The sequence below is a fragment of the Sorex araneus genome, chromosome 2, assembly GCF_027595985.1.
Source record: "Sorex araneus isolate mSorAra2 chromosome 2, mSorAra2.pri, whole genome shotgun sequence".
In the NCBI taxonomy this organism is placed as follows: domain Eukaryota; kingdom Metazoa; phylum Chordata; class Mammalia; order Eulipotyphla; family Soricidae; genus Sorex; species Sorex araneus.
Genome location: NC_073303.1, coordinates 152,063,452 through 152,082,954, shown reverse-complemented (window position 1 = coordinate 152,082,954; position 19,503 = coordinate 152,063,452). Strand labels below are relative to the sequence as shown.

The window sequence follows — 19,503 nt, the reverse complement described above, 5'->3', positions numbered from 1 at the left end:
TCCATTTTAATCCCAGGTATATTGTTATCTAAATAGAACTTGAAAGTTCTGCAAAAGGATTATAAAATAGAAGCTGTTTCAAATGTACCTCACAATCAATCAAACATTCATAGAAGACTCTTTAAGGTTTAATTCAGTACAAAAAAGTGCTATGAGATCAGGCAGCAAGAATTCACCTTAAAGTACAGTAGAAGTTCATGCCAAAAGGCTGGTTTATACCATTTTCAACTGATATAAAACTCAACCACTTCAAGGCTTAGAAAGGAATACAGGAGAATAAATAATGCCAAACAGTAGCAAAAAAAAAAAAATTACACACACACACATATATATGCCACAAAATACTACTGTTGGTACTGTTTTACCATAGAATCGCTGTATTTGAAACCCTTGCTTATATATAAGATACACTGCTGTTGTTTGGCTTTAATCACAACATCTTTACAAAGCTACCCAAATTCTTCCTTTAATAAAGTAAACATCTGAATTACTGGGATCCATTTAAATGGCCTTAGGCAATAAAAAGAATATGTCCTTAGACAATAAAAGAGTATATTCATATTTGGTTTGTCAGTGAACCTTTTTTAAGTAGCTTCTTTAGATTTAATTCTTTTGCTTGCAGAGTAAACATGTTAGCATGTCTCAGCAAGGTGAGAGAGCAGCTTTTTGGTGGTAAACCCAGTGTCAATATGTTTTTATTTTGGGGGGTCACACCTGGCAGTGCTCAGGACTCAGACCTAGTGGGGGGCTCAGAGGACCTATGCAGTGCCAGGGATCCAGCCAAGGTCAGCCACATGAAGGACAAACACCAGAACTACCATACTGTATCTCCAGCCCTGTCAGTTTTCTTTTTTTAAAAAAATGTAACTACATGGTTGTGAACTGGATGATGAAGCCACAAAGCCAATAATTTCAAACATCTTTAACAGGTTATCTTCTCTTGTCTTTAAATAAGAATACTTGGTCTTATTAAATTTACCAAAACTTTCCAAACACTTTCCACTGAGATAAAAATAATTAATGTGTCTTAACACTAGATTCATCATATTTCCTGGCATAATTTTTGGTATGCTTGTCAAATAATCTACATAACTAAATATACTGATTCTTTAAAAAAGTTCCTTCAGGGGCTGGAGAGATAGCACAGCGGGTAGGGCGTTTGCCTTGCACGCGGCCGACCCGGGTTCGAATCCCAGCATCCCATATGGTCCCCCTGAGCACCGCCAGGGGTAATTCCTGAGTGCATGAGCCAGGAATGACCCCTGTGCATTGCCGGGTGTGACCCAAAAAGCAAAAAAAAAAAAAAAAAAAAAAGTTCCTTCAACTATAAGTACGAAAATCAATACACAAAATGAAAGATAATACATTTTATACATATTTTTAATTATAATCATATATATTTTATACATATTTTTAATTATAATTTTGGGCTTGCAACTCAATTGAGGAGGGCAAAGAGAATCCCTATAGATCCCCCTGGCCTCACAAGTAGCTTATCTTTCCAATTATCAACATTATTTTCCACAAAGGAAGAGCTGAGACCACATGCATGATTGATGACCACAATCATGAAAGGCTCATAGTTATCTTAAGATTTAATTTTAGGATGTGGCTTGTGGAGTTGCTTCTAAGTTTAACAATACAAAATAGTACTTTGAAGACAGTTTGGCGATTTGTTGCAAAATTAAATAAGATCAAAACACTGGCAGACCTTTTATTAGTTCAAATTATAGCAAATATATCAAAGTACAAGTAGATCTTATCCAACAATAACTAAGTATCCATTACATGACACTCTCTTTTAAATGCTGTCCTGAATAAAGACAAATGCTCCTGTTTCAACGCTCTCATATTCGAACGAGTGAGTAAATATGTTTCATTTAGGGAGGAGCCAGGAATAAAAGGACGTATTACTCGCTCCCAGTTAAGTAAGTCCCATATCTTTATATGGGACCCCTCTAGCCTAAGAGACTCACTTATGTATTTAACTTTTCATAATCATGAGATGAAGAAGTAATGAATCTTGCTAGCCACCAGAAGAAACATCTACGACTTGAATAGATTCGAGTAAGGGTTTCTTGTCACTCATGACTGATAAAAAGCATGTAAAAGAAAGAATGCAGGTTGTGGCTGATGAAATCTAGTAAAATTGTAAACTTCAAGGTTCACCTTGGAAATAAAATATATCAGATTAGTTTTATGATAACCCAAAGAGGGGGTTGACAAACTAATAAAAGTCAATACAGACTACAATTTATTCAACAAAAATCAAGTAACTAAGAATTCACTGCTTGCCCAAAGACAAAATATTTAAATAGACCTTTACTAAGTAATCTGTCAGTGAATGATGAGAAAGAAGGGCTAATCCATGAGGGAGAATGCATCAAGAATAAATCAAAGTGAGAATGTATTCCATTTGATTATTATAGTACCATTTTCTGAAACTTTAGGAAACTAACTTTAGGATTATTTTAGTATCTGTTGAACTGCAGTTCAGCATTGTCTTTGACACAAGAATAAAGCACATCTGCTAACTTTAAAGATGAAATTATAATTTCAAATTTTCAATTACTTAAATTTAAATTACTATTTAAAAATATTTAGTATGCCCATTAAAAAACAATAAAAATTACTTTCTAAACTTATGCTAGAGAAAAATGAATATTAATGCCAATTATTAACTGAATACTTGCTAAAAGGCAAGTAAAATAATGTGATTAAACCTCTATGTTCTATCTGACTTGTTCTGATGAAAAACTTTGTCAAAATGAATAACAGCTAGAAATCACAATACCAGTCTAAAGTACCCAGGAATAAAAGAACATAGGCTTTGTTCTGCAAGGACTTCGAATATAAAAGATTAAAGTACAAATTTCCTTGCCTTGGTTCCCTGGTCTAGTAGTCTTAACCGCAGAGTATACACAGGAAGTTGGAATGTGAAATTTGAAAAGGGTTAAATGGAAGATAAATATAATTCTACAATAAAAAGTATACTGCTGAGTAACAGTTTTGTTCAGTTACTCCTATAATAAAATCAGTGCACAAACATATTAAATAACGAAAGATGAAAAGACCAAGGGAAAGTATTGGAAGTTCAAGATTACAAAACAGAATTCAGATAAACTAAACAACAAAGTGCTGTTTGTTAACAGAGGTCATCAACCAGGATGATTCTCTGTAATGGTTACTGTGACAATATTTCTTGGATAGAAATTTCCTGGTGCAAGTTACTATATGTGTATATGTGCTCACTTCTACAGAATACTTTTTCTACTTTATAGAGAAATTCCCACTCCTCCCCTCCCCTCATTGTAACAGCCTCTCCTGGTGTAATTACTGTAAAAGTAAGCCTGTCCTCATGACTAGACTCAAGAACTTAGGATTCAAGGCTGTTGAGATGGGAGAGTTTTTTCCCCTTGAATTACCTAACAATACTATGCACAGGTACATCTAATGTCCAGCTTAAAATGTATTGCTATTAGTTACAATCCCATATGGAGTCATTTAAATTATTTAAAATCTGTTTTCAAATAAATTTATTATCAACAGATGATTTTTATACCTATTTTTATACCTAAATAACTAGGATCATGCAAAATTATTGGGTCATCAGTAGAAAAAGGGTCATAAGTAGAGGTAATTTCAGGGATGGTGGTTTGGGCCACATCAAGCAGTGCTTGGGGACGACTCCCAGCTCTGTGTTCAGGAGTGTGGAAAAAGACTAAGAAGTCCTCATCTAATCAAATGCCCTGGGTAGTTACCAAAAAATAGTTGGGGAATAATCTTGAGCACAGACTATAAAGAAAAGAAAATGAAAGATGGGACCAGAGAAATAGTACAGAGGGTAAGGCATGCACTGTGCACCTGGGTTCAATCCCTGGCATCACCTACAGTCCCTGAGCACTGCCATGTGTGATCCCTAAGTACAGAGCTAGGAGTAAGCCCTGAGCACTGCCAGGTGTGGCCCCCCAAAAAACAAACAAAAAACAAGAGAGAAACACAGAGACAGAGAAAGAGACAGAGAGAGACGAAGACAGAGAGAGAGAGTCAGTGGACAGGACACTAGCTTTATGTGTTGCCAACTCCAGTTCAATCCCTTGCATCCTATATGGTCCCCAACCATGGCCAGGAATAATTTCTGAGTGCAGAGCCAGAAGAACCCCCCAAACATCACTGGATAGTGTTCAACCCCCCAAAAAAGAGCACGAAAGATGCGGAGAATGTACAAATTTGAAATCAACCACAATTTTCTTGATTCAGATACACATGAATTTCAGTTTTCATAATTTCATTAATTACATTAGATCCTCCAAAACACAGTTTAATTTTTAGTTTCCTAATATTACATGACCTGTATAATTGCCTAAGGTGCAAATCCACTCCTCTCTCTTCAGTCCACAAATTACTACATAACTAGCCATAGGAAAGTTGCTTGTTCTGTATTCAACCAAATGTGTATGAAAATAAGGCAAAGAATATTCAAAGTACTAAATACCTTAATCTGAAGTGTTTTCATTATAGTGCATTGGATATGTTTTACTATATTTCCATTTCCTAATATAGCTATTACTGCCAGTAAGAGAAATCTAATGTTTTGACAATCATTATACAGGTCATAGAGAAAGAGTAATTTTCCATGTTTATTATGAAATTACAGACTTACAGGATGAAGTTTACGGTCACTCTGTTCTGCTTAAAGTGAGGACTCTGCAGACAAAAGTCTGATGGAAGGACAGTAAGAACAGACAGCCTACCTAAGTTCAGAATGTTAGCCACGTGTTTTTTGTTCTTTTTTGTTTTGCTTTTTGTGTCACACCCAGCACTGTCCAGGGGTTACTTCTGGCTCTGCACTCAGGAATTACTCCTGGTGGTGCTCATGGGTCTGTATGGGATGTATGGGGATCAAATCCCAGTGGGCTGAGTGCAAGGCAAATGCCCTACCTGCTATACTATAGCTCCAGCTCCTGTTAGCCAGCTACTTTTCTTTTCTTTTTTTTTTTTTTTTGGCTTTTTGGGTCACACCTGGAGATGCACAGGGGTTATTCCTGGCTTTGCACTCAGGAATTACTCCTGGAGGTACTCAGCGGACCATATGGGATGCTGGGAATCTAACTTGGGTCGGCCACATGAAAGGCAAATGCCCTACTCGCCATACTATTGCTCCAGCCCCTAACCAGCTCTTGACAGGAAGTTGAACCTTAATCCTTCAGGAACTATTGGTCTTAATGGCCAGCACTTGAAATGAGATATCACTGATCTAAATGATGGAAAGTACCTCTTGCATTGGAAAAACCTTGAAAACCAGTCAGTAATTTATTTTTATTAAAGAACTGTGATTTACAAAGTTACTTAAAGTTGCATTTTGGGCATATGATTATTTACCAGGCCCACCATCACTGTCAGCTTCCCTCCACCAGTGTTCCCAGATTCCCTCGGTACCCCACTCCCACTCTACTCTACTCCAGCCTGTCAACTTGACAAGCACATAAAAAATTTTGGTTTATGCTTAAGCCTCGTGTTTCCAGTTTTGCTGAATCTGTGTTTTGGATATATGGCTATATTACTCACACATGCCACTGGTATAACTTAAGTCCTGATGCCTGTTTACCCATTACTTCTCGTTCTCTTCTTCCCCACTTGGTTTTTTTCCTTCTCTGCCTTTCTCATCTCTATACACTGGGATCAGGAGTGATCTAGGCACCCATCTTTTACTACATTTCCTCATCCAGTGTTCCATATACCATAGATAAGAGAGATCATTCTGTGTTTGCCCTTCCTCTTTTAGCTTACTTCACTCAACAGATCTTCCAATCTGTTGCAGTTTGGAAGTTTCAATCAAGTTGTAGCAAATTGCATGATTTCTTCATTCCTTGGAGCTGCATAGTATTCCATTGTGTATATATACCACATCTTCATAACCCATTTATCTGTGGATGGTGTTACTGGACAGCAAGGTCTATATCTTAGCTATTGTACTGAGTGCAGCAATGACTACTGGTGTGCTTATGTACTTTTAAGAGAGTGTTTTTATGTTCTAGGGGTAGATGCCCAAAGTGGGTCATATGGCAGTTCAATTGAAAGTTTGCTGAGAACTCTCCATTGAAAATCAGTCAGTAATTTAATAGCAGAGAGGAAACCATGAGTCGGTATTGTTTACATAGCAAAGCAAAGTGCTTAGAGATTTGTTCGTTGTTTATGGCTAAGTGATCTGAGTAATCTCTTAGTTGCTACTCAGCACAAAACTATTTTTTTTTTAATTTTTTAAAGTTTATTGAATCACCGTGAGATAGTTACAAGCTTTCATGTTTAGGTTACAATCTCACAATGATGAAACACCCATCCCTCCACCAGTGCACATTCCCCACCAACAATATCCCTGGTATACCCCCCCTTTCCCACCCTCCCCCTGCCTCTATGGCAGACAATATTCCCTAGACTCTCTCTCTACTTTTGGGCATTAAAGCTTGCAACGCAGACACTGAGAGGTCATCATGTTTGGTCCATTATCTACTTTCGGCATGCATCTCCCATCCCAACTGGTTCCTCCAGCCATCATTTTCTTAGTGATCCCTTCTCTATTCCATCTGCTTTCTCCCCTCCGCTCATGAAGCTGTCTTCCATCTATGGGACAATCCCCCAGCCCTTGTACCTCCTGTCCTTGGGTGTCAGTCTCCTGACAGCACAATACTCTTGCTTAAACTTTGGTACATTAGGGGCCAGAGTGAGAGTACTGCAGGCCAACCTTGCATGCAGCCAACCTGGATTTGATCCCCAGCACTAGCACCCCACATGCTCTCCTGAAAACAGCCAGAAATGATCCCCAAGCATAGAACCCTGAGTACTGCTGAATGTGCCCCCCAACCCCCCAAAAAAGTTGTAACATTAAAGATGAAGGTCTCTTCTAAGGGGCATCTCTCTTTAAAATGTGGCAAGGTTCACCAAATCCTGGGAATTCAGAAGCCTCCTTGGGCTGAAGGATGAATGGCAGGCATCATGAGATTGAGTTCAACTTACAGCTATGGAATAGAGACATGTTACTTAAAAGGAAGAATAACTCTCTGTTTTCACTGAATTTTAGCTGAGGGGAGGTTCAGGTTGTTATCAAAGACCACCAAAAAGACTGACATGCACAGCTAGACTCCCACACCACTCACTGTGATCAAATACAGATACAAATACTATTAAGAAAAGTTTAAGGGAACTAGAAATCTAGAAAATAAAAGTCATCAGTCTGAGTTGTTATTTATACTTTGGGGACCAAAGGAGGCCACCCTCTAAAAGACAGATAATTAAACAAGTAAAACTAGGGGGCTGGAGCGATAGTACAGTGGGTAGGATATTTGCCTTGCATGCGGCCAACCTGGGTTCAATTCCCAGCATCCCATACGGTCCCCTGAGCACCGCCAGGAGTAATTCCTGAGTGCAGAGCCAGGAGTAACCCCTCTGCATCACCAGGTGTGACTCAAAAAGCCAAAAAAAGAAAAAAATATTTTTTAATTCAACAAGTGAAAAACAGTTTTCTGCTTTATGGAACACCTGCCCCTCCCCCTGCCCCACCATAAGCAGACTTTATATAAAGGATACCAAAGCAAAGTAGATTCAGATGCTTGTCTATGTCAAAGATAAGGCAGAATGCATGAAACATGTTCATTTATATGTCTTAAAGGAAATGGGAGTGTTAAAAAGCCACGGGAAATATATATTTTACTTGCATATCTAGAGCTTATATATGGACCAATGTTCAATGCTTAGAAACCAACAGGAACCCTGTGAATAGGTATTTGTTGAATAAGCAAAGTAGGTCAATATTTTGCTCTATCACTAAGTTTAATCTACTCAATGTGGGTATCCAGATATGGTTTTACCTTAATAAATGTTTACAGTTTTCATGGAAGTAGAATTCTCAAAGTAAACTTCACATTTCGAGTACTTTGTACAGTGCCCATCATATAAAGCAAGAATTAAACAAATATTAGGTATAATAAATATCTGTAAATGTGAACCTTGACTGAATCAAATATATAAGGACAACCTACACACACACACACACACACACACACACACACGCAACTCTATTTGTTCTAAGATGAGTCTAAATTAAGAAATCGCCACCAAATTGTTTCTTTAGGCTCTGAAGTATGATCTTTAGAATAGGACCAGTAAAAACAAGTATTAAAAATAACATTCAACAGAGTTGAATATTCTGACACAGACTCTCAAGTATATGATCACTTAATCTTTGATGAAGGAACAAGAAATGTTAAGTGGAGCAAGTAAAGCCTCTTCAACAAGTGGCGCCTGGAAAAACTGGGCAGCTACATACAAAAAATGAACACAGACCTCTGTCTAATGCAAAGCACAAAAGTCAGATCAAAATGAATTAAAGATTTCAATATCAGACCTGAATCCAAAAGGTACATAGAGGGAAACATAGGCAGAATCCTCCATGATACTGAAGCTAAAGGCATCTTCGAGGATGAAACACCACTGACCAAGTGGAAACAAACATAAACAAATGGGATTGCATTAAACTAAGAAGCTTCTGCACCTTGAAAGAAAAAGTGACCATACAGAAAGAACCCACGTAATGGGAAAAATTATTTACCCAATATCCAGCAGATAGGGGCTTAATATCCAGGATATACAAGACATTGGTAGAACTTTACAAGAAAAAAAAACCTCCAACCCCATCAAAAAATTTGGAGAAGAAATGAACAAGAACTTCCTCAAAACAGAAATTCAAATGGTCAAAAGGCACATAAAAAATGCTCTATGTTACTAATCATCAGGAAGATGCAAATCAAAACAACAATTACATATCATCATACACCACAGAAACTGGCACACATCAAAAAGAACAAGAACAACCAGTGCTGGTGTGGATATGGGGAGAAAGGGACTCTCATTCACTGTTGGTGGGAATTCTGACTGGTCCAGCCTTTGGAAAACAATATGGACATTCCTCCAAAAACTAGAAACTGACTCCCATATGAACTAGCAATACCATTTCTGGGAATACATCCAGAGATGCAAAAAAAAAAAAAAAAAAAAGCAGAAATGACATCTGCACTTGTATGTTTATTGCAACATTGTTCATAATAGCCAGAATCTGGGAAATACCTGAATGCCAGAGAACAGATGACTGGTTAAAGAAACTTTGGTACATCTACACAATGGAATACTATGCAGTGTTAGAAAAAGATGAAATCATGAAATTTACATAAAAGTGGATGAACAAAGGAGAGTTATCATGCTAAGTAAAATTGGAAAGGGAGGGACAGACATAGAATGACTGCACTCATTTGTTGAATATAAAGAAATATAATATGAGACATGAGACTAACACCTAAGGACAGTAGAGATAAGGGCCAGGAGGATTGCTCTATGGTTTGGAAACCAGCCTCATGTCCTGGGAGAAAAGGCAGTTGAGATGGAGAAGGGAGCACTAAATCAATGATGACTGGAGGGATCGCTCATGCTGAAAGTAGATTAAGGACCAAACATGATGGCCTCTTAGTATCTGTATTGCAAACCATAATGCCCAAAAGTAGGGAGAAAGAAAGAATGTACCTGCCACAGAGGCAGGGGTGCGATGGGGTGGAGGTGTCAGAAGGGATACTGTGAACATTGGTGGTGGGCATCATTGTATGACTGAAACTTAATCATGACAGTTTGTAACTGTATCCCATATTCAATAAAAAAAAGTGATGATACAAACATAAAGTTGAGCAATTAGGAAATCAATGGGAAAAAGATAACATTCAATGCCTCACTAACACAAAAGGGGAAATTAAAAGATGATGTTTTTCACCCACCAAATTAACAAAGATTTTTGAATTACAGTGGTGCCAGCATTGGTAGTAAAAGAAGTTCTCATCTGCAGTACCTGATATAATGTTTCTGGAAAGCATTCTGGCACTATGTATCCTTAAAATATCTCTGCATTTTTCAGTCTTTCATATCCTAAAGATATGAAATATCCTAAAGTCACTTCTAAAAGGTGACTTTCATAGTATTAAAAAAATAACCTTAATATACAACAAGATGAGAGTGAAATAAATTATACTCGATTTACAAAAATAAAGCATAGACAGCTATAAAAAGATTTCTGAAAATATGACTGTAAAATCAGGAAGCAAAAGTAAGTAAGCTACATGGGTCTATTATGGTTTTCAATTTTAAGAAAGAAAACAAGATGCACCAAATAAAAGAGAAAAGTTCAAGCATAAAATTCACCAGAACACACCAATTTTATTTCATTTTTTAAAAATTCTTTATAATTTTTTACATTGTATAAAGTACTACCTTTTTTAAGGCAGAAAACATCTATAAAGCTTATTTTATTTTTTAAAAAGTCTGGTGTTGAACAAACTCAATTCTGCTTTACTGAGTAGAGAAAGAGCTTGGTAGTAATGGCATGATTTGCACACTTCAATCATTCCAAATACAAAATATCATGCTACTCTGAAATAATTTATGATCTGAAAAATAAAAGGCAACTTCCTAGTCAAATCACTTCATGTAGACTTCAAGGCTCAGATGCGGTTAACAGCTTTCCCTAGCATTAGTGAAGACCTTTCAGTTATACATCTGTTACTTTCCTGATAAACAAGGGTAAACAAAATTCTATGAAAATTTCCCCCAGAAAGTCTAGGTACTGTTCTGAAAGTAAGAATTATGAAATGCTTCACAATTACCATTGTTAGCCTTCCCCACACTTTTTTAACCTTTCAGAAAAAAACCTTAAAACTGCATTAAAATCACAAAGCAGGTTCTAAGTGAGTAGAACTTAGATGTAGGCATGGTCCTTCCATTTTTATACATTAGAATATAGGTGTTAAACTCCTAAGTAAAACACACACACTAGGTCAATTTACTACAAAATTTGGTAGTGTTCACATTTCTGAAGGTTGCAGAATCAAACAGTAATTGAAATCAGCTTTATTTATCTCTTTCCTTATACAAAAATGTTCAGGGGCCATCATCGACTGCCTATTTAAGTGAGCCATAAAGAGATGAACAAACTCAAAAATTCACTAACTTGAACAATTTCTGCCACCAAATTGGTATGAGAATGTGTATTACTACTTTACCTAATAGTGACAATTCAACTGTATACCCAAGGTTGACATTCAGCCTGATAACAGTCCTAAGATCTCTTCTGAGAAGATAGAGAAGAGACCACCAAGTAAATGATGCTTGGAGGGCTCATTCAGGATGGAAGATGTGTGCTGAAAATAGACTATGTACCAAACATGATGGCCACTTAGTACCTATATGTGAACCATAACACCCAAAAGGAGAGAGAGTGAAAGGGAATATGCCTGCCACTGAGGCAGGCAGGGGCTGGGGGAGTGGGAGGGACTGTAGGAACACTGAACATTGGTGGTGGAGAATGGACACTGGTGGAGGGATGGGTACTCGATCACTGTATGACTGAAATGCAATCACGAAAGTTTGAAAGTTTGTAACTGTATCTCACGGCAATTCATTAAAAAACTTTTTTAAAAAATCTACTCTGAGAAGTCCAGTCACATGGTTATTGCAGAAAAACATGATCAAAGAAAACAACTCTCTCCTGGCTTAGAGGCTGCAGAGACACATGATATGGAAGACAAAACCTGATTCAGACTGAGTGCAAGCCCAGAGATGAACTCATGCATACGGGAAAGTTCAAATGGGAAGACAGAAGTTGTACTGTCCCAAATTATAGAGTCCTATTTTAACACCGTGATTAACTCTTACCAAAGGAATACTATGTATTTAAGTGCTCTGCAAATCCATGAGTTTGAGGTACTAGTAGAAATCTTTATTCTTATGAGGCTAAAGACATTGTAGTAATTAAAAGTGGATTATAGAAAATTTTAAGAGGTATCATACATTTCAGGAAGCATTTTAAGACCATATAGACCTTCTTTATAACATTATCACACTTTAAATATTACCGAAGTACTTTAATAATATCAGTCAAAAAAAGCAAATATTTAATTACTAAATACAAATAAAAATATAAATACTTACTCACAATACCAAATTGTCCCCAGGATAGAAGTATGGCCAAAATTGGGAAAATCACAATTACAATATTTTCATTTGGAGAAAACCAAGACACTGGAAAAAAAAACACAATTAATATTTAATAAGAGTCTTTTAAGTCCTGCTAATGAATGATCAACATTGTTTTACTATGGATATAAAATATAAAAATAATTAAGGCTATCACCATCAAAATTACTAACAGATGACAAAACAAATTTGTTTAAATATTTTCCATTACATGTTATCTAGCCTGTCATTTGTAAAAAGGGAGTATGGCATAGAAGCTGAGACAGGCTTCACTGTTGCCATGCCTAGGTTTAAACCCAACTTTAATTTACAATCTCGATTTTCCCAGTATCCTCAACTGTTACCCCAATACAACACAGCATCCAATCCAGAAGGACAGTTGTGACATATAACAAACTTAGTAAAGAAAAAGGGCTTCAACGCTTTACCACAAAGCTTTGAGTTCTCAGATTGGGGGATGGGGCGGCATAGCATGGGCAGAGCCTGGGCTGAGTTAGGGTCTTGCCTGTGGTGGTGGCAGCCACAATACACACATTCTGAGTATAGGGAAATGGGATGGGACGGAGCCCAGTCATCTGAATGAAGCCTTGTAGACGTTTTCCTGGGCTCCTGATCTGGGGGTGATATGGCAGCTTAAAAAAATGGGAACTGCAGGCGCTTTCCTCAGCACAGTCAAAGCCATAATGTTGACTGTATAATGTTTAATTCCTGCAGTAAACATTATATTCAATGGGAAAAAAAACTAAAAGCTTTCCATCTAAGATCAGGCACAAGATAAGATTGCCCATTCTCACCACTTCTGTTAAAGATAGTACTAGAAGAACCTACCCATAGTGATTAGGCAAGAATTAGGAAACAAGTCAAGCTTTCACTATTTGCAGATAATATGATATTATTTAGAAAACCCCAAGGTTTAACAAAACAAAACAAAAAACCAAAACCCATCCCTAGAATCAATAGATCTATACAGTAATGACAGGCTACAAAATCAGCAAGTAAAAGTCCATGGCTTTCCTGTATGCAAATAATGAGTTAGAACAGAAAAATTAAAAAACAACCCCTTCCACAACTGTGACTCAGAAAATCGAGAAGCTAGGAATTGGCTTAACTAAAGAGGTAAAAGACCTATACAAAGAAAACTATAAAACACTATTTAAAGAAATAAAAGGACATGGAAAATGGAAAAACACCCATAATGGATTGAAAGGATTAACATCAAAATGACAATATTCTTCTCCACCTTCCCCCAAGTATTATGCACATTCAATGTAATTCCCATTAGGGTATCTATAATGTTTTCCAAAAAAATAGATGAAACACCCCTAAAATTCATATGAAAAAATACATCCCCCTGTAGCCAAAGCTTCAATATCAAATTTGAATTCATAAGGTACACAGAGGAAACATAGCCAGAACTCAATAGAAGCTAGAGACATTTTTAAGGATGAAATACCATTGACAATGCAAGTGGAAGCAAAGAAAAATATATGGGACTCAATATTAACTTAAGAAGCTGCCACACCTCAAAGAACATGATGACCAATACAAAAATAGACACAGACTAGCCAGCCACTCATCCAATAAAGGGTTAATAGGATACAAAAGGGATGCCAATGATAGTTGCCAATAATTATTGCCACAATAATTATTGCCACTATGTGGCAATAATAGTTAGAAATGATCACTCTGGATAAGAACTGAGTGTTGAAAGTAGGTAAAGGGACTATACACAAACACACACACACACACACACACACATAAAGGTTATCACATATAACCTTTCAGTATGTCTTGCAAATCATAATGCCCAAAAGGGGGATGGGCAGAGAGAGAGAGAGAGAGGGAGAGAAAGGGCGGGGGGAACTGAGGACATTGGTGACGGAAAATGTACATTCTCTGGTGAAGTGATGGGTATCAGAACATTATATAACTACAATAATGAACCACCTTGTAACAGTGTATTCTCACTGTGATTCAATAAAAAATTTAAATACATACATACAAGTCTTTTTTTTTTTTACTTGTATGAGCGATAGCACAGCGATTGGGCTTTCGCCTTTCACGCGGCCAACCCAAGTTCGATTCCTCCACCCCTCTCAGAGAGCCCGGCAAGCTACTGAGAGTATCGAGCCCGCACGGCAGAGCCTGGCAAGCTACCCATGGCAAATTTGATATGCCAAAAACAGTAACAGTAAGTCTTTCAATGAGAGATGTTACTGGTGCCCGCTCGAACAAATCGATGAGCAATGGGATGACAGACATACAAGTCATATTATATATATATATATATATATATATATATGTATATAAAGCACTGATAGAACTCTGCATGAAAAAACATCCAAGGCCGTCAAAAATGGGAAAAAGGATGAACAGAAACTTCCCCAATGGAGAAATACGAATGGCCAAAAGGCATATGAAAAAATGCTTTATATTACTAAGCATAAATGAAATATAAATCAAAACAACAATGACATGTCACCTTGTACCATAGAGACTAGCACTATGGTATTATCAAACACAATAGTGTTGGCGTGGGGGGAGGACCCTCCTTCAAAGCTAATGGGACTCTCAACTGGTTCATCCTTCTAGGAAGACAATAAGGATATTCACAAAAAAAAAAAGGAACCCAGCAATTCCACTCCTCAGAAAATACTCCAAGGACCCAAAAACATAACACAGGAAAGACACTCCACTCCTATGCTTACTGCAGCACTATTCACAATAGCCAACATATGAAAACCCAAGTACCCAGAACAGATACTGGATATATGGAACATGGAGTATTATTTGGTCCTTAGGAAAGACAAAGTCATGCAATTGCTGCTGCATGCAACTGTCATTGGGCGCATAGATGTTTAAGAGTGTAATTTCTTCCCGATGTATATGTTTCTTGATTATTAAGAAATGGCCTTCGCTGTTCCTTCTAACCATTTCAGCCTTAAGTCTATGCCATCATATACCAGTGTGGCCACCCTGGCCTTACTGAAGGAGTTGTTTGCTTCAAGAACTGTTTTACAGACTTTGGCTTTGAGTCTGTATTTGCTCTGACTATTCAAATGTGTTTCTTGTAGTCAGCAGAATGTTGGGGTCCATTTTTTTCATCCATTTTGCCATTATGTGTCACTTAATTGGTGCACTGATACTGAGAGAGACTAATGTCATGGAGTTTTGTGGCATCTTTCTGTAGAAGTCTATTGTTTTTGTAGGACTTCTCTTGCCTTATAGTACCCCTTTAGTTCTTTTAAAGTTAGTTTGAGTCTATAAAGTTCCTGAACTGTTGTTTATCCATGAAGTTGTGTATCGTTCCTTCAAATCTGAAGAGTTTAGCCAGGTAAAGTATTCTTGGGGAAGAATTCATTTAATTGTTTTTTGTTTTCACTATTTCCCACCACTGTTTTCTGGCTCAAAGGTTTCATCTGATAAATCTGCTGCAAATGTAAGGGGTGTACCATTGTATATGAATTTCCATCTTTGATCTTGCTTCTTGCAGTACTGTGTCTCTATATGGTATTCACTGTTCTGATTAGGATATGTCCTAAGAGTCTTTTTATTAGGGTCTCTTTTGGCTGGTACCCTTTGGGCTTCTTAGATCTGGGATGACTGTGTTCTCCAGCTCTGGGAACTTTTCAGCAATGATGTCTTTAACTGTTACTACCTCTCTGGGGTTGCCTCCCTGATCCTTTGGGACTCGAATGATTCCTATGTTGTTCCTCTAGAATTCATCTCATAGTTCTTTTGCCCGCCCTTGAGCTATTTTTGAGATCTTTATCCATCTTCTGTTGTTGCCTGGATAAAACAGAAACACTCCCAGTTTCTTCCCCCCACCCAAACAGTTTCTAGGAGGCAAATATCACCCTAATACCAAAAAAAGACAGAGATCACAAAAAAAGATAGTTACAAGTCAATATCCCCAATGAACACAGATGAAAAGATCCTCAACAAAATCCTAGCAATAGAATCCAACAACTCATCAAAAAGATCATAAACCATGACCAAGTAGGATGATTTAACAATCATAAATCAATCTGCATAATATACCTATCAATAAAAGAAAAAGTAAAACCTACATGATCATATAAACTGATGCAGAAAAAGCATTTGACAAGATCCAGCACCCATTCATGATAAAAACTCTCAACAAAATGAGAGCTAAAGGAGCTTTCCTCAATACAGTCAAAGTCATCTACACAAGCCCACAGCAAACATTATCCTGAATGGGGTAAAATTAAAAGACTTCCCTCTAAGATCAGGCACAAGACGGGGCTGCCCACTGTCACCACTACTATTCAGTACAGGACTAGAAGTACTTGCCATAGCAATTAGGTAAGAAAAAGATATTAACAGTGTCCAGATAGGAAAGGAAGAAGTCAAGCATTCACTATCTGCATGATACTTAGAAACTGTAACTGTCACTGTCATCCCATTGCTCATATGGAGCGGGCACCAGCAACGTCTCCATTTTGAGACTTGTTACTGTTTTTGGCATATTGAATATGCCATGGGTAGCTTGCCAGTTTCTGCCATGCGGGCGAGGTACTCTTGGTAGCTTGCCAGGCTCTCCGAGAGGGGTGGAGGAATTGAACCCATGTCGGCTGCGTGCAAGGCAAACGCCCTACCACTGTGCTATCACTCCAGCCCACTTAGAAACTAAAGACTCTTAAAATAAAAAGCTCCTTACAAATAATAGATTTATAGAGCAAAAAGGCTAGATAAAAAAAAACCAAAATCCATAGCTTTCCTATATACAAATAATGTAAAGAAAGATTAAAAAAAATCCCATTCATAATTGTGCCTCAGAAAATCAAATCCCTCGAAATCAGCTTAACTAAAGAGGTGAAGAACCTGTAGAAGAAGACTACAAAACCCACTACTTCAAGAAATACGAGGACATGAAGCGATGAAGATACATCCCCTGCTCATAGATTGGAAGGAGTATCATCATCAAAATTGCAATACTCCCCAAAGCAATATATAGATTCAATACTGTCCCAATAAAGATACCCATTACATTTTTCAAAGAAATAGATCAAACAATTTGAAACTCATATGGAACGATAACCACCCCCTCCCCCATGAATAAATAAAGCAATCCTTGGGAAAAAGAAGATGGGAGGCATCACCTTCCCCAACTTCAAAACTGTACTACAAAGCAGTAGCAATTTTTAAAACATGGTATTGGAATAAAGACAGATCCACAAACTAATGTAAGTTGAACTCAACTAATAGAACTCACTAATAGAGTTGACTATCCTTGCACAGATCCTCAAAAATATAATCACTTTATCTTTGATAAAGAAGCAAGTAATATGAAGCAGAAGAAGAGAAGCCTCTTAACAAGTGGTGCTGGGAAAACTGGGCAGCTACCTACAAAAAATAAACTCAGACCTCTTACTAACACTATGCATGAAAGTCAAATCAATATGAATTAAAGACCTCAATATTAGAACTGAATCTATAAGATTCATGAAGAAAAGAGTCCTCCATGACACTGAAGCTAAAGGCATCTTCAAAGAACAAACACCACTGACCAATAAAGTAGATGCAAAATAAATGGGACTACATAAAACTAGGAAGCTTCTGCACCTCAAAAGAAACAATAACTAAGATATAAAGCCAGGTCACAGAAAGGGAAAAATTATTTACCCAATACCCATCTGATAAGGGGTTAATATCAAAGATATATAAGGCACTGGTAGAACTTTACAAGAAAAAAAATCCTATCCCATGGGGAGAAAGTGGGAAGAAGAAATGAACAGAAACTTCCTCAAAGAAAAAATACAAATGACCAAAAGGCACATGAAAAAATTCTCTACATTATTAATCATCAGACAGATGCAAATTCAAAACAACAATGAGATATCATCTGAATGAGATATTATCTCATACAACACAGACTGGCTCACACCTTGAAGAACAAATAGTGCTGGAACTTTGTTAGAATGATAGAAAGGGACTATCTTTCATTACTGGTGGGAATACTGACTGGTTCCGATTTTTTGGAAAACAATACAGGAATTCCTCAAAGAACTAGAAATTGCCCTTCCTATGACCCAGCAATTGCACTTCTGGGAATATACTCCGTGGGCCAAAAAAACACACAGCAAATATACCATTTGCACTTCTACGTTCATTGCAGCACTATTCACAATAGCCAGAATCCGGAAACAACCCAAGTGTCTGAGAACAGATGACCGGATGAAGAAACTATCATACATCTACACAATATAATACTATACAGCCACAAGGAAGAATGAAGTCATGAAATTCGCTTATAAATGGATGAACTGTTTATCTCACTATTATCTAATAAAATCATTTTTTAGAAAAAGAACTCACTTTACTCTATGGACACTCAGTGTATATTAAGATGTCAGAACTTTTTTAATGTCACTCAAAGAGAGAATGGCTCAGCTACCTAGTATTGGTTAAGTATAGTGGGAATTATATAAAATTAATAATTCCACTATTTTATGTAAAAGCCAGACTTGAAATGAATATCCATCAATATGTATCTCATGTTTGAAAAAAAAAAACTCTTCACTACTCTGCCCCTCTACTGTCAATGTAAAATACCTAGTGTTAAAAACTTTAACTTTCATATTATGCTCAACTTCCAAAGTTAAACCCTCAGAAACAGTCACAGTAATCCCAGAATATAACTACATAAGATATAAGAATCATATATAAGACAGAATTATAGATTTGAAATCAATAGGTTTTGCTATTGAAGGTTACAATATTCATAACAGTTTAGTGAATGAATGAAAAGAAGAATTTTTTGGTGCTCTTGTGGCTACAGATCTTCCCCTAGAGATAAATATTTTGTTATTCTGAATCAATACCTTAATTTCTAATCATATTACTAAGAATCTCCCTAAACCAAAGAAAATACATTTCAAGTTGATCTAAAAATTCTAACAGGAAAAAGCTTTGTGAATTATGCTTGGATTTTCACATCTAATGCCCCAAGGATTTGGTATAAGCTTTATGATCTAATTATAATGATCTAATATTATGATGATCTAATAATTATTCTTAATCATCTTATTTTTCTTTGTCCACTTCTTCATTATTTTAAGTTACACACATTAACTTCTCAAATTCCAAAAAATATTATCAGACTAGTCATTAACCCCTCATTAACAGTGAGGAAATAAGGCACCATGAATTAAGGATCTAGACTTGCATGTTCAAACTGACTCCTGGTACCCCACCCTCCTCCCTTACAGATCTTTTCCCCATTTCTGTGGTGGTAGCCCTTCTTCCAGGTGCTCAGGCCTAATATCATTGAGTCACTCTTGACTCCTTAGTTTCTCTGATACCTCATATGTGTTCTGGTAGCAAATCCTATGGACTCTATCTTGAAAATACAGCTCGTAACTGATCTCATGTTCATGAAGAGCTAACAGGGAGCCAGAGAACAGCTTAGTGGTA

At 37.0% G+C, this 19,503-nt stretch overlaps 1 protein-coding gene across 2 annotated transcripts in view; it reads right to left on the bottom strand.

Moving 5' to 3' along the window:
- The window catches only part of CD47 (CD47 molecule), an 86,993-nt gene that overhangs the window by 37,600 nt on the left and 29,890 nt on the right, over positions 1-19,503 (bottom strand). For both annotated transcript variants that reach the window (XM_055125340.1, XM_055125341.1), the window contains exon 3: positions 12,022-12,111. In XM_055125340.1, coding sequence (XP_054981315.1) covers positions 12,022-12,111 — 90 coding nt within the window. The remainder of the gene's footprint in view (positions 1-12,021; positions 12,112-19,503) is intronic.